General features: G+C 46.4%; 1 protein-coding gene across 1 annotated transcript; it reads right to left on the reverse strand.

Moving 5' to 3' along the window:
* Positions 1 to 536: 536 nt before the first annotated feature.
* LOC143166209 (uncharacterized) lies at positions 537 to 3,283 on the reverse strand. Its single transcript, XM_076350421.1, has 4 exons — positions 3,096 to 3,283; positions 2,980 to 3,009; positions 2,076 to 2,204; positions 537 to 737 (listed from the first exon to the last, which is right to left on the reverse strand). The coding sequence occupies exons 1-4, from the start codon at positions 3,246 to 3,248 to the stop codon at positions 537 to 539; spliced, it is 513 nt and encodes a 170-aa protein (XP_076206536.1). The 5' UTR covers positions 3,249 to 3,283.
* Positions 3,284 to 15,726: the final 12,443 nt, after the last annotated feature.

Genomic DNA, 15,726 nt, shown 5'->3' on the forward strand with positions numbered 1-15,726 from the left:
AAGGTTTATTTGGTCAGGTTCGTATTCAGACTCATCGTAAACCAGTAGAAATTAAAAGCAATGATTTTAGTGCTGGGCGGGTTAAAGCGGACGGTGTGAACGGTGGGTGTCCTGTCTTTTCCCTCCCCGGGGGCTGCTCTGTGGGGTTGTGCTGGGCCCTGCAAATCCCCGCTGAAGGTCCCGACCCTCGAGCCACCCCACAGCACCCGCCTGCGGGAACCCTTTCCTGGCCCCAGTCCCCAAAGCGTTTGAATGGTCTCATGGTCCGTGGGTCAGGGTTGGGCTTTCTGTCCCTTTGCGCAAAAACCCCACAAGCCTTACTGCTTATCTCTGGCGACATAACGACATTTCACGTTTGATAACCGTGCATGATATAAATGACAATACTTGGCCACGCTTGTTATACGAAGTTCTAATCGCTGTGTACGGTTTTAATTCACCTACTTGCATTAACACTTAGCAAAGACTCTGATTTATAACAGCCATTTCTTCCCCCGCTTCCCACCCCCCCTCCTCGCTGCGCGGGTGGCTCTTCCCTAGAGCAAGCCTTTGCGGTATTTCCACAGGTCAGGGCAGCTGCACTTGCCGTCCAGATACAAACCCAACTCACTTCTCACGATGTTTTTGCAGTCGTGCTTCTCGTTGACCCATTTCAAGAATTCTTCCAGACTCTCTTTAAATCGTGAGAAACTTGTTTTTTTTTTCTCTGAGCATTTTTCGTCATTGGATGAAGATTTCTAAGGGAAAAGAGTAGATACTGATGCACGAGTTACGGAGGAATTCCACCCAAATGCTGCACATTCTCCGTGGCTTCCTCAGCTCACTGGGATGGAGGATGAAGCCGGCTAGCTGCCCTTCACCAGCCCCAAACAATCTCACACAATTTTCACAAATCATTAGTCAAATAAGACCTTGCTATTTGTCTTTGACTTTCACGGTACTGCAGATTTTTCTGGGTTGTTTTTTGGGGCAGGGGAATTATCTGCCAAGCTGGGCGAAGGGGAGTCAGGTCAAAACATTTCTCTCATCAAGTCCAAATCCTGGGGACAGAGAGGGAGTGCGGGACGCACGGCGGGATCCCAGCAACATCACACCACGCTCGTTCTTAGCGCTGAGCAGAAGAGGATCCAGCTGCAGCAGTGTGGAGCTCAGCATGCATTTGGTTAGGTGGTAGATTTAGACACGGTTTCTTCTGCAACCTGCAGTAATTAGCAAATTGATGCAAATCTGGTTTCCTTCCTAAAGCCTGCTTCTCTGTTCCAGGGAAATGTCTAAGCACAGCCATTGCTGCAAGTAGAGCCACTGGCAGAACACAAGCAAACCCTCTTTTCTATTCCCTTATTTTCTCTGTCTTTCTCTCTTTTGTATTCAAAAGGCAGATTCCTTTCTCTGTAGTATGCCTGGTCTGTATCTTTTCTGCTATTAATTGCCCTGTTCTTCCTGAAGGACAAGCTGTAAAGGTCATTATTAATCGCACCTAATAAATAATCTTCATTTCTGCAGGTCTAAATGAACTATATTAATATAGTCCGTATAGGAATGAATTTGTGCATGATAGACAAACCTCAAGATCCTCCCTTGAGGCTGCAGCTGGTCCAAAATTAAAAAGGAGGAACAATTTCTTTGCTAACAAATCTCAGAACTTTGAATTAGAATTTCCTAAAAAGTGAGCAAGAAGTTAAGTGACAGGTGAAGTCTTTCTGAACAGCTTCCACTAAAGTTTCTTTAATTCCTTTGGGGAAATTAACTTTTGGGGAAGTTCGGTGGTTTCTTTTAAATCATAAGGACAGCTCCTGATATTTTTTCAGCAGATCTATAGATTCAGTTAAAGAACCATGTCTCATCCTCCATCCTATGCGAAAGTGAAGGGGAAGGCATTGGTGCAGCCCAGGAGCTGCAGCGGCATTGCCCAGCTGGAGAAGGGGCCGTGGCTTTCCAGCTGCTGGATTGCTCGGCGTGGGTCTGAGTGAGCTACCAGGCATTTGAACAAAATCACCAGGTGTAAAAAACCTGGATAAATGGATAACTACAAGAAAATATTTGAAACTCAAATCAAACAAATAGTAAAAGCTTACCTTCAAAATGGAACACTCTTTTTCCAGTTTTTCCATATCTTGTTTAACTTTCTTCATACAAGTCGATGGGGGTATCTTTTCTAGTTCACAAATAAATGTTTCGGTGGTGTTATGTGCACAATTTTGGTTCTGGGAGAAAAAGGGAAAGTAAATAATGTTCTAGTTTACAAGCAGAAAGCTTTTCTTAAAAGAACTGTTGATAAATCATATTGACTATGCCAACTGTTATTTTTCTCTGGGAATCTTAACTTCTTTTGTCTGATTTCCTTTTTATACCTTCTTTTAAGAAGTCATGTTATAAGTACAGTCTTCATAACTATTATAACTGGAACCTTTGCAATAAAAATGGTCCAGTTTCTGTCAATGGTGAATGTGACAACATTGGGAATTTAATTCAGTTCCATCTAAATTGGAGAGTGGGGTTTGTTTGGTTTTTTTTGTCTTTGCCTTGGAAGTAGGACACTTACAGAGAGCTGCTTCAACCCTTTTTTCTTATATTGCCGGTCATTTGGAGACAAGGCTTTACAATCACTAACAGAAATTTCTCTGGAAAAGCATTAAAAAGAACCGATAAAAATGGAGGTAGGGCCCACTATTTATCTTTGTTATCAAATAGAATGGGTTGTTAGCCACATTAACATAATCTTTTAAATATATGACATTGTCTCAGTATTTTGGGACAGCAAGAGGAGCACGATTGCCTCTAAGTGGACAGGAATGGGGTCAAGCCCTGGAGCTCCCTCCCTGCCTGGCCGCTCCGGCTGGGCTCCCCAGCTGGCAATCCCATCTCAGCTAGTGTTTCACATGTTGCCTTTAAATGTCCTGCTATACCAGAGGTTACGCTTTAAGTTCCCTTCGGAGACTCTGACTGGTAATAATAGAGTAGGAAACAACAGCTTCTTACCTTTATGTGAACCGGTTTGGAGAACTGCTTCTGAAAATGATAGAAATCCGTTAGTTACAAATTGGAAATCATCTCAAAAAGCAAATCTGGGGCAGGGGAAGTGGAAAATTATTTACATTTATGGGGCCTTTTTCAGCTTTAAGTAAGCAAAGCATTTCATCGATTATTCTATGTTTAGTCTTGCTCTGCAGATGCGGCGTGTTCTTCAGAGGCAGAAAGTAACTGGACACCCCAGAGCTAAACAGTAACAAGAAGAAGTGAAGATACATTTTAAAGGTGTTATATTTGGGAGCTTGACTCTTTTTATCTGAAATGGTCTTTGAATTCAAGCTCGTCTCTCTTGGCAGATACTAAGCTCGCTTATATAGAGAAGCTGAGTAAGTGCAGGATGTGATTGCTATCTTATCTCATTCATAAATCATTAAAATAGGAAAGCAACAGCAACTTGAACAGTCGAATTAGCGGCATATCTGATTTGAGAAACATTTATGATTGGTGTCCTGGTAGACTTCCTAAAGCCTCTAACTCCAGAGCAACGCTTCAATGCAAGCAAGAACGATGTGCAAGGGCACTAATGATGGGTGAGATACTGTAAAAGAAGAACATATTAATATCTGAGGAAATTATTCTACTTGCACTAACACAGCCGTGAAGCTGATTGTTTCCCGTCAGATGAGACTACATCCTATATTGCTGTAAATTATTGCAGTTTAAAGATATCAGCGCCTCTGGAGGTAATATCAGCCAAAGATGGAGCTCATAGGCCCTAATCAATCGTCTACATCTCTACAGCGTGACTGGGGCAGGCACGTGGGAGCAGAGGGGTGCACAGACACGTATAGCAGCCTTGCAAAACTGACTACTTTTCTATGGCAAATGTCTCTTCTTTGACCTGAAAAGAAAACAAAGGTTGCTTGTTCATCATCATTAGTGTGAGGGCTGGATCTTACCCTGACGTAGTTAATTTTTATGACAGTGCTGTGCAAATGTTCAATCTCAGCTGTCAGCTGCAGCTTCTCATTCTCAGGGGAAACGTTCATCGCTTCACTAATGGTACTTGGGTCCTCATGTAGCATTTCACAAAGGTAATTAGGTGCTTTGTGTTATATGCATGTGGGAACATGTAAGTGAGTGGGGAGAAGGGCTGAAACGACAGTGCAGCATTGTACAGCAGCGCGGGCGGGGGGTGCTGCAGGGTGGGACCCTGGCATGCCCGCAGGAGGGGAGCCAGGTTTTCCCCGGCTTTCGGAGGACTGCGGCTCTTCTCAACGCAATCAGCTAAGAGCAGGGTAAACACACGAGGGGAGTTCACTTCTAGATAACTCTGTATTTGAAGAGTGAAATTGCCAGAGCGATTGCAGAGCCAGGGCTTAGATAACTCTTAAGATAATGCGGCTCTAAAGAAAAACAAGTCTAATTCCTTCCACGATGAGTGGCAATTAATATTACAGTTAATAAAAGAAGTATCATCAAGGGAGTTCTCGGTGAGGAATTATTTCTGGCCACCAAGAAAAGGGAAATCCCTCATCGTCAGCATTAGTGCCAACCGCACCTGGCAGTGTAGTGGGAGGTTTTGTAACCTGCCCCGGGAGCGCCTGTGCTGCCTCACCTTGCTGTTTGCTCAGTAACAGCTCTGGCTCCAGCAGGGAGCTGTAAGGAAGTCCTTTTATAGTGCCAGAAGAAATAAGCTTGGCAAGTGCTATTTGGAAAGGGTTAGCGAAGAGCCAGACTCTCAGCTGGAGCACATCAGCACAGAGCTTTGCAAATATCCTTATCAACCTGTGCCAGCTGAGGGTCTGGCCTAAACCTTTCCCATACGGTCCAGTTTCTATTCTAAATCTATATTTGATTTTTAGATAGGGTATTTCATAGAAAACGTCTGACGAAGCGCAGCAGTGGCAGGTGGGTTTTACCAGATTTGGTTAGGGAGATCTCTGCTGTTGAGTCAGGGATACGTTTCACTTTGGACAGTCTTCTAAAGGTAATACGAAAATTTGAGAGTGGATGATGTTTTAAGTTCTTTGTCTAGATATGTTTTGGGTTGTCCCTACTAGAAAATACAAGTCTGCATGTTAACCATGGCCATGTTATTCACTGTTCATTTAGCTTCTTCAGTTTGCAGAGCAGGTATTTACCCTTTCCAGTGCTACATGAAAGGTTCTTGTAGCAACAACCACATGGGAAATGATTGTCATGACTGCGCTTTCCAGCCCTGCTTTGATTCACCTCTCTGATGAAAGGCCTGAATCATTCTCTCAAAGGGCAAAATTTTAGTATCAAACTGTTCTTGGTTCTCTGGTGTCCAGGCCCCCTCGATTCCTAACCAAGCTGTTAGGAGACCAAGGAGGGTTTAGCGAGGTAGAGTTGATTAAAATGAGTGACTGCAATGAATGTTTAAATGTGCTAAACTGGCACACTGAAAGATGTAAAAAACCAACAAAGGTATCTCTGTACTTTCTCCTATGTAAACTTCAGTATTTCTTGGTGACACTAGGGAGTCTGTTCTGCTCCTCACCTCTGGAGGTGGGAGAGGAGAGGGCAGGACAGTCTGTCTCCTTTACCTTTTCCCACTTCTGTCTGGATCATTTGCCCCAGGGGAAGCTGCTGACAAAAGGTTCAACCACCATCTTATTCTGTACGAGGATTTAATAACCAGATCCACCAGATGCAAACCACTATGTAGGCTGTACATTCATCTAAGCCATTAGGCAAATACTGACACCTACTATGTGAACGATTTTCACACCAGATACCATCTGGAACAATGGTATCTGGCTCCTTGTAATATTCACCCACTTGGAAAACCTACCCTGGCTTAATGTCAAATAGCTTTAAAACTGCTGGAGAGAAGTAGCAAGATGTTTTCGATAGGCTGAAGCTCAAAGAAGGCAGCTCCCTGGGCCGTGCACAGGATGCGTCTTTCAGCGATGCTGCAGGGGCCGGATGTAGGTACCGAGTCCTCGTGCCCGTGCACCGATTCCTCCTGCTCACAGCCAGCATCTTTTCAGGGGCTTTAGGCCTGATACGGTTGCAGCCGCACTGTTTTGCTTTCAACTTTTTGTGTAATGAGAGGCAAGAATCTGCTGTACTTTATTAAACCCTTTTGATCTGTAGCCTTTTGGTAACAAAGAGATGTTTTATAACGGAGATGTTATAAACAGGACTGCTCACATTTGTGACCAGCTGAAGGCTTTCCAAGGGTGTTGGCAGAGGGAGTTTTGAGAAGCTGGGATAAGCAACCAGGCACACAAAATTCTCCAAAACAGTGAAAAATAATGGACGTTAAAGACTGGGAGTTTGTACAAAGAGGGGACGCCGTTATCCGTTGGTCTAGCTGGGGTGCCGCAGGTGAACCTGAGGCACACAAGCTGTTTTTCAGGCTCGTTCAGAAAACAGCTAATCTGAAATCTTCCTTCACCTTTCTATGACACTTCTGAGCTCTTTGGAGTAATACTGAGAAAAGTTGATTAAAAGCCTGAGTGAGTAACAAACTGGCAGCCCTCCTTCTCCCGTCTCCTCTGGCTCACGTCGGTCTGGCGGCGTTGGAGGGACATGCAGCGAGCAAGGACTGCCACCTAGAGAACAGCCACTGCTAGTTGCAGACAGATCTTTATTTTCTCGTTTTCATGTGCCAAACCTCGGCACATCCTGAGCGTGTGCGGTAACTGGAGCAAGGTGAACTGCCTGCTCTGGGATTTACCCCAGCCTAAGAGCCTGAAGAGTTGCCTGGGTGAGATGACCTGGTTTATAGTGACAGCAATTTAATTTGTATACAGAGAGCATTTTAACAAGCGATAGGGAAGGTAGTGTCTGGGGGTAAGCGTATCTGCCGTTCCCCAAGCACCCAGCAGGGATGGGCAGGTTCAGCCTGCTCTAAGGGAACCATTTTCCAACATTCCTTCCCCACCATGAGCAATGGTCCACAGCATCTCCTGGTAGTCCTGGCCCTCTGCTTTATCTTCCTCTCAGAAGATTTGTGCTAACAAATGTAAAACTTTGGAAGCAAACTGAGCCTTTTGCCGTGCTTTCCTCTCGCATCCCACAGGGTCGTGGCCCCTTTCCTCCTTGGAAGGTTGTAACTGTTCCTCTCTTTTGCACCCAATTCCAAACAAGAGAGCAGCTTTGGATGCAGTATGTTGGATTGTGATCCAGCTCTCCAAAGAGCTTTCAGCCTTTGAGCTGGAGGCCATTGACTACTCTTTAAGACCAGTTTTTCAGCAGACTGTATGCCAGCCTTGTGGAGATGGGGCTAGAACATCCCTTCAGGTCTCTCACGAGGCTGTCCTAATGGGCAACGCGGGCACCACCCCAAAGCAGAGATACACCCGGTGTCACCCTCTGCCCTCTCACCCGCTCACAGGATGAGCTGCTTTGACCTAAAGCCACTAAAAATGTTGAACCTCCTTTTCTACGCACTCTGTATTTTTGTAGGTATTGGTTAATGCTTTATTCTTGACTATTTTGGGGAGGGCGGGTGATGATGACTGACCCTACCGTTGGTGTTTTTTTTTTTCCTCCCTGTTCATACCATGACTACTGTGTCTGCCTTCCCCCACCCTCAAGAAACTCCTCTTCAGCTGTTATTAAAAATATTAGCTAATTCTTCAGACATGTTAGTTGCCTTAAGGAATCCCTGTATATCCCAGCAGGGATTTCCCTGCCTTTTCAACCTGCCTTTTCCTGCAGGCAGCGTGGTGTTCGGGGGATCCCACAGGCACACTGCGGCTTGCACAAGCACTGCTGTCAGCTAAATTCTCCGTGAATCATGGTATTTAGGGAATTTTTTTCAGGTGCTTAGTGATGCCTGCAAAAGTAGATAAAGATGATGGGCTGGGCTAGGATTGCTTCCTGAAGGTGAAATTCCGGTGGGAGAATCCCCTTGGAGGGGAAGGTCTGTGCCCAACGACCCCGATGGTCCACGGGGACGCAGGCGCAGCTGCGGGACAGCACTGCTCCCCCATCCCAGCCCCAAATAGGATTTTTATGGCTGTTTGCTAAATGTTTGCTTTCTTCTCTATGGGTGAATCTTCCTGAAATCAGAATATCCAACGGGGTGGAAAAGGAGAGATGCTGCAGTGAGATGTTTGCCGTGAAGTGAGAGCAAAGAAAGAAACAAAATCCCGTCTCGCTATTTAAGTGCTACTTTCACCCAAATTTGTAAACGCAAGTGGTCTTAGGTGGTGTCTGGACCTCATGGTACCTACACAGGGGTATCAATCATCTACAGAGTATAGAATCAACTTCTGTGTTTCTGAATAGAACCCCCCCCCCCCCCCGAAACTGTCGAAACCTCACCACTAGAAGACCCTGATTCAATCAATCTAACTTTTTTTAGATGGAATATTCCTTAAATCACCATAAAACATCACAAAATAAAAAATTATGAGAGTTACACCTTTGTGCAAGAGACGATTTATTTTGCATAGATTCTGTTAGCGTTTGGTTACATTTCATGGAGTTCTGCATACAAATTTCCCAAATATTTAACCGTGAAAAATGTATATGCGATGTATGGGCAGCACACAGCTGTAAGAACAGTCATGTTTCCCCAATTTGCACTTCACATTTTTTACATTTTAAAATGCTTGTCACTGCGTTCATAGCATAGTAATATTCTTCAGTTAATGTAAGTATTTAAGCATAATTTAAAAAGTAACAGTTGCATCCTTTTACAAGACTCTCCTCTGAAAATGCCCCTAGCCTCCTAAAGAGATGTGAAACTGCTCTGAAGGCATCTGGAAACTTCAGCTGCAGGAACAAAATGCTGAAATTGCCGGAGTGTGACAGCATTAAAGCATATTGTAGGAAGACGTCATTTGGTTGAAAATAAATAGAATATGGTACATATCGGGCTCTTAGTCATCAGGTTTTATTTAGGCAGTTTATCCCTATGGGGCACTTGTAAGACTGAGTGAAAGTCATTTTTACCTTCACACGCTCTAAGTGGGTATGAGCTACGCCTTAAGTTTGCGAGCAGTCTTTTCAAGGGTTTGCTAAGGTTTGACGTCATCGAGAGCCGCCTTTGGTCGTGTTTGGTGGCAGCTCAGGGGAGCCGAAGCCAGCAGCCGTCTGGCCGTGCCGCAGGCTGCATCCCGGCCCCAGGGCTGGTCCTGGGGGCTGAGAGGGAGGTGAAGATGCTGGGCAGCATCTCCAGCCTGGCGCTGATGGCTCCTGTCCCCATCTCGCAGGGTGAATTTGCCCCAGCTTTGAGAGCACTCGGGCGATGCAGAGCCGAGCCCTGGGGCTGTGGCTTGGGCTAGTGTGCTAGAGAAATAGTGTGACAGCAAATCCAAAGCTGGATCCAGAGACCTCCTCCTCACTCACCATTAAATAGCAGTTTCCTAAAGTAAATAATTATTGCATTTCTTCATTGTAAAAATAAATAACTTGACATTTCTACAAATAAATAGAATAAATTAAAATGAATAGATATATGAATAAATAATAGCTCCCAACAGCCTTGCTCATTGGAATAAGGATATGCAAATGAGGATACGCAAAGCTCAGCTCTCCCGGCAGGCTGGACCAGGGGTGCTTCAAACTTCTTTGAAGACTACGCTGTATCCTCCGAAACGGCATTGTGATTCAGGAACCTTAATAAATATTCCAAATCACTGAACAAATCCTCCTCTTCCACGTCCACTTCCTTGGGGGCAGACAGAAAGGAGAAGAGTTAAAAGAACAGAATCTGGACACATAAGTTGCATTCTGTTCCCTGACTGTAGGTTTTTTTCTTAATAATTAATTTTAAGACCACGAAGGCTCTGAGGAAGATAATGGGGTGGGACAGCAAGTTGCATCTAGTGCAGCCATCCCGCAGCGAGAGCAGCCTCTGCCCCTGGGGCTGGGGCAGCAGCCGGGGGCTCCAGTCCCCATCTGCACCCGGGCACCTCTGCCAAGTGATGGACTTTCTCTTAGCAAGGAGACATCGGGAAGAGGAGAGCAGAGCAGAGCAGAGCAGAGCAGAGCAGAGGAGGCACCAGGGCCATGGCCAAGTGACAGCTGCTGGCTGGAAACTGCTCCCATCAGCCACCTGACTGGGAGGCAGCCGCGTGCTTTCGTCAGGCACTTGTTCTCAGCGCAATCAGGGCAAACACCACAGTGTCTTTTATAGTCGTCTAAACAACGTAAAATAACAAGCAGAAAATCCAGCCCAAACGTACCATCCACCTGAGGCATGACTTTCCATCATCCAGGATTTTCTGCAGCTGCTGGGCTATTCGTCTCGCCTTCGAATCGTCTTTGCTGCTTTTTAGGGCTTCAATAAATCCTTCCAGATAGGTGGTTATGTTCCCTCCCGCCTCCATCATGTTGTTCTGGGATAACAAAGTTTACTCATTTCTGTCTTTTCTGTACTGTATTGCTGGCACAGGTTGTATCATGCTAATGCAATTAAAATGCCTGCTACAAGAAATAATGTTGCACAATAATTTGAGGCCAACATTTTATAGTGACTTTGGACACCTTGAAGTAGGTAACCAACTCTGCAACCCAGTGCTTTCCTCCTGCTGAAGGCTGACATTACCTTCAAAAGCTGCAGAGCGAGACTGTGGAGGTGAAACCGGGCAGGATCAGGCACCTTTTGCTTTTTAATTGCCTCCTTAGTGGCCCTCGGGCACAGGAAGGCAGCGATGCTGAGGAGCACCTCCGACCCCCAACCCTGCTACCTGCTCTTTGCCTCTCCTGAGCTTCCCCCGTGAAGCACGCTGCCAACGCCATTGCTGGCATTGGTCTCTAACAATGCGGGTATTTCTTTCCACAAAAGGCGGGGGGGACAGCCTGTCCCCCCGCTTTCCAGTGGCAGGAAGGCGTCTGCCTCCACCTGACTTCAGAAGATGGTCAGTTCTGACTATCTACTCCATGAAAAGAAAGATAACCAGCGCTGGCTGGAAGCGAGCTTTTACACACCGCTGTACTGAAGGCAGTAGCCCTGAGCACTGGTTTTTCAGGGAGATAACTTTGCATTGATAACTATAGACGGAGGAGGATTCGTCTCGGGAGAGCTGAGCCCTGCACATCACCTCTCAGCACACACAAGCTCAGCTCCCTCCGGCACAGCGCTCCCGCAAAGCCCATGAATGACTTGGTTGCCATCTAAGACCTATCTTAAGAGCATAAGAGCTTGCAGACGTCCTGAATGGGCTTTGACAATAGCTGCTTTCCCCTTCCATCTCAAAAAGCACACTAGCCACGCCATGAGCAAACAACATTGCAATGTGAGCCGGAAACTGATCTTACCAGAGATGTGATTTTGCTGCTGCCCTGAAAGAGATTGATAAAAATCATGTTAGCAGGTTCTCCACTAGCGCAAAAAGTCAGATGTACAGCACAAAGAAAGTGGAACAACCTCAGAGTTTAGTGTCTGAACGTCGTAGAGGGTTTCCTGGATGAGGGAGCTGGCAATGCAGCCCGTTCGCGCTGCGGGTGGCACGGGGGACGCGATGCACAGCGCTCCGCAGGACAGCAAAACCCCGACCAAGTGCAGCATCATGGTGAAGGCACTGCTCTCCCCTCCTTGGACTGGGTACGGCTGGCTCCCGGCTTCCTTTTATGTATGCTCAGTTGGAAGGAAATGATTAATACCTCACCACAAATATGCCTGAACTGAAGGCGAGTAGTCACCTGTAGAATGGAAGCTGTTAGTTTCTTATCTGATGGAGGAAACTACATGTTTCTAAAATAAGGGTTCCCCCTTCAGTAGGAGCCACATAATTCAGATGTTTGAGCCTATTCTGATTTTAGACGCTGAAGAATTTTTATGAACTGATATTGTCTAAAGATTGGTGCAAGATAAACCAAGGCTACCTAAATGTCTCTCAAATGTTTACGTTCACATTTACCCTACTTAATATTGCAATTGCACTACTCTCATCTTCACCAACTAATGCTCCTGCCTTGTTCTGTATGGTTGTCATAAGGAACTCCGTGAATAACTCGGTGGCACCATGCTCACATATAAATGACAAATTCAAGAGCCCTCCCGGGACCTTGCGGTGCCCGTGTGAGCCCGGCGGCGTGCCGGGGAGAGGGACCAGCCAAGGGCTGCTGGAGCAGCTCAGCATCTCGGCGGGGGCAGAAAAGCTGCTCCTTCGCTCCTGTTCAAGGAGTATTTGCCCAGTGTCCACGCTCTCCTGAGGAGGTTGAAACCATTTGGCTGGTATCTCCATATACTTCATCTGCAGGAAGTTTGGCTGGTGGGGTTGCATCCCATTGATGATGATTCTGGCAGAATTTCTCCTCAAGCTCAGGGTGGGCTCTGGGGTGGCCATGGGGGGTCCTGGGTGTGCAAAAGCCCTCTCCTGCCTCCCCGGCTGTGCAGAGCCTGCTGGGGAAGAGAGCGGGGCTGCCCTTGGCCTCTGCCCCTGCTGCACAGCTCCTCTGCGCTCACGCCAAGGGGAATGAAAACTGTGCCAGGATTTCGCCCGCAGGACATTGCTTCTTCACTACCCAAAAATTTAGAATTTTTTGTTTACGTGTTTTTGCTGTGATTTAAATTTTGCTATTTCAATACTGCAGGAGTTTTACTATCTAATTAACATTACGTGTTAAACCTAACAATGTGCATTAGGTTTTCCTACCCTTCGAAAAAATCAAGTGGTGCATAGCTATAGTGACTGTTTTGTTTGAGGTGCTCCTTCTCCCCTAAGGCGAAGGCAGGTGAGCTACACACACATGTGCCATCCAAGCTGATGAAAGCCCACATGCTGCTTTTCCTGCGCTGATGTGGCATTTTCCTGCTGGTCCCTGAGCTGATGTTTCACAGAACACGTATTGTAACTCCAGCGGTTTTCCTGCACGATATTAATGACATCAGAAGCCACCGTTGTGTTAGCTACAAACCAGGGCTTGGAGATGCTGCCAGGCACCTCCCTCCCCTGAGGGCCTGTCTTGTTCCGTTCTTTGCTTTCAATCGTTTCACTAATTGTTTGGTGAGTAAGGCATCTTCCCTGCCATTCCCCGCAGCTCAGCGTTTAGGAGCCTTTGCTGGACGAACCGCCCTGGAAGCAGAAGGCGGGTGCTGAGCAGACCGTGCTCCCTTGCCTGTGTGCCCCAACTCTGCTGGTGCAGGAACTGGGGTAGTTTTCCTGCCTTGCTGGAGTCACCCTGATATTCCCAATGTTTCCCTGTAATCAGCAGATCGGTTTTACTCCAGAGTTGAGGTTAAACCACTATGTGTTACCTTGGTGGGGCAGCGTCCATTGGAATGCCATCTTTGCCTTGTGCCATCAAGGGGTTTGCATCAATTCAGCCAGATGGCAGGTGAGCAGTGGTGAGTGCCAGTCACCATGGTGCACAGCTGGTGTCTTCTAAGAAAACCCTGTTCTTCTTCTGATTTCAATGAGTCCAGGGATAGTGTGGACCCTTCCAGTGACACCGTGCATCACACAGCCTGGGGAAGCAGAATTGCGCCTGAGACTCAGCCCCCCGTCTCTGCTGCCTTCATAGCGAACGGGTGGTTCAGGACTTTGCACATCCCTGTCACTGCTGTGGCTGCTGGAGATAAAACGGAATACAGTATGATTTAAAGGGAAGCAATGGATCGTATGTATTGCGTGGATGAGCGTACCTTCTGGTGCCATATATTGTAGCCAGGTTCAAATCGCAGGGAAGCATTTCTTCCCTTGGAAGAGGCAGTAGGAATTAGGGCTGCAGCTAAACTTATCGGTGAGCATCAGGGATTTTGCTCTTATCTCAAAACTGGCTAAAGAAATTAGAGTCCCTGCAGAGAGGGTGGAAGGGAAAGGTGTGGGCAGGACGGACATTTACTGCTGGAAAAAACAGAACTGTGAAGCTGGGACTCCACCTTGTTCTCTTTATTCTTTTTATAGCCGCTAATGACATGCAAATACATTCTTAGATTGCAGCCAGGGGTGGAAAAAAAGATCTGATAAAATCAGAAAGGAAGATGGAACTTGCGGTATAGTCGTGTACGTACACTGATCAGTTGGTCTCTCACACACTGACTCATTTGTAAATATTCACTCAGAAATGAAACCGCTGCGACCACTGCTCCTCTCATGGTAGGATCAGTGCTGACCTTTCTTTCCTGTTCTGCACTTAGGGGATAGCTTCTGCGGGATGCTGAGATGGCAGCAGGGAGTTTCCAGTGAGGGTTCATGCAGCAGCACCTCCGTCCAACTCCACCTCCGCCAAAAAATCGGAGGAGGATTTGCTCTAATGAGATGTAAATTGCTGATATGATTTCACTCCTAGGCAGAGCCATCTGACATACCCATATCCTAGTCAGACACAAAACTAAATTAATGAGGTGAAAATGGCCTAGCCCATTAGGAATTAACTGAAACCTTAACAGAAAATTAACTGAGAAACTGAAAAGATAACAGAAAATTAACTGAAAACTAACAGAAATTTTAACTTTTCTAAGCCTGGAGGGACGATGGGCTTCATTTTTAAGAGCTGTGCTCTGTATAAATAGAGTAGAAATCCTGGTGAGAAGTCTCAGTGTAGTGATGGTGCAGAGACCGTTCCTTCTGAGCAAAATCCACTCTCTGTGAAGGATTTGCTGGAGAACTTCTGGATCACCACCACGTATGTGGTCAGTATGTGATCATCACCACGTATAAACCACGTGAATGGAAGTTCAGCCAGCTGGAGCATCTCTTGTGAGGCTTCCTGTCATATAAGGGGGAAGCAGGCATTTTTGGAAGTAGTTTTGCTGATTAAAGTTATCTTCTTGCTCTCATTCCTCTACAAAGAGATTGATCATCGCCCCCTTTCACTCCTCTGAATATCCTCTTTGCGCTTGCGTCAAGTTTGTGTCTATGCATTCTTGTGCAACCTTGAAATGTTTTTATTTCTCCCTAAATATTTGCCCCTGCCACATTTCCAGCTGGCAGTTGCACTCGTACACCTCTGAGCAGACCAAACCATCAGGCTCCTCAGACATGATGGGCTTCCTCTTCCCCTCCTTGGCCCCTCACTGTACCTCTTCCAGTTTGAATTAATCTTGAACGTGGGAGGCTGAAATGCTTTACAACATTCTTTGCACAGCAGCATCAATACTTTCTTCTCTCGGTACTGTAAGGAGTTAAACAGTATTGTATCTCTGTGGTCTGCCTCTGCAGAAGGAAGGAAGCCATACTCCTCTATGGGGTGTAGGGTAATTTTAAATGCTGTTCAGAAACAGTAGAAACTGAAATCGTCGTCGCTGGTGACTGTTCTCGGTCAGGGCATCTGCAGCAGATGTGCAGCTCCACTCCCCAGCCCAAGGACATTCCTTTCGCGTTTCATGCTCTGGCTGTGGTCGCTGATCTGTGGCCAGCCATCTGGACAGTGCGCTGTCATCTTTGGAAAGTGGCCCTTGGACCACGGGTCCAAGTCAGGCTCATTGAAGAGCAGAGGCTGCGTGTTTTGAAATAGGCTCTGGGCACAGAAAGACTTTTTATTTACTCAAAAGGTATTCCCCATGGTTTGTATGACTTCCTCTGCAGCTACTCAAAAAAACAACAACTGAGAATCAGAGAGGCATGCCCTTCTTTTGCAGGACCAGGGGAGAATTGTACAGAATAATGAAATCAGAAACGGGTCCAAAGCCAACTCATTCTGCACATCTCAAGCTCCTGACCCTCTGCCCTCCGTTACAATCCCTTTGTCTGTTGAGACTCTGCCAGGGTCTCTCTATCTGACGGCGCTTGGCAGGGTCCAGATGCTTTAGGACTCATGGACCTTTTTGTAGGTACCCAACTTTGGGAAAGTGAGGAAAATCTCCCTGCTCGCTCAGACAGA

This window comes from Aptenodytes patagonicus, chromosome 12 (assembly GCF_965638725.1).
Source record: "Aptenodytes patagonicus chromosome 12, bAptPat1.pri.cur, whole genome shotgun sequence".
Taxonomy (NCBI): Eukaryota; Metazoa; Chordata; class Aves; order Sphenisciformes; family Spheniscidae; genus Aptenodytes; species Aptenodytes patagonicus.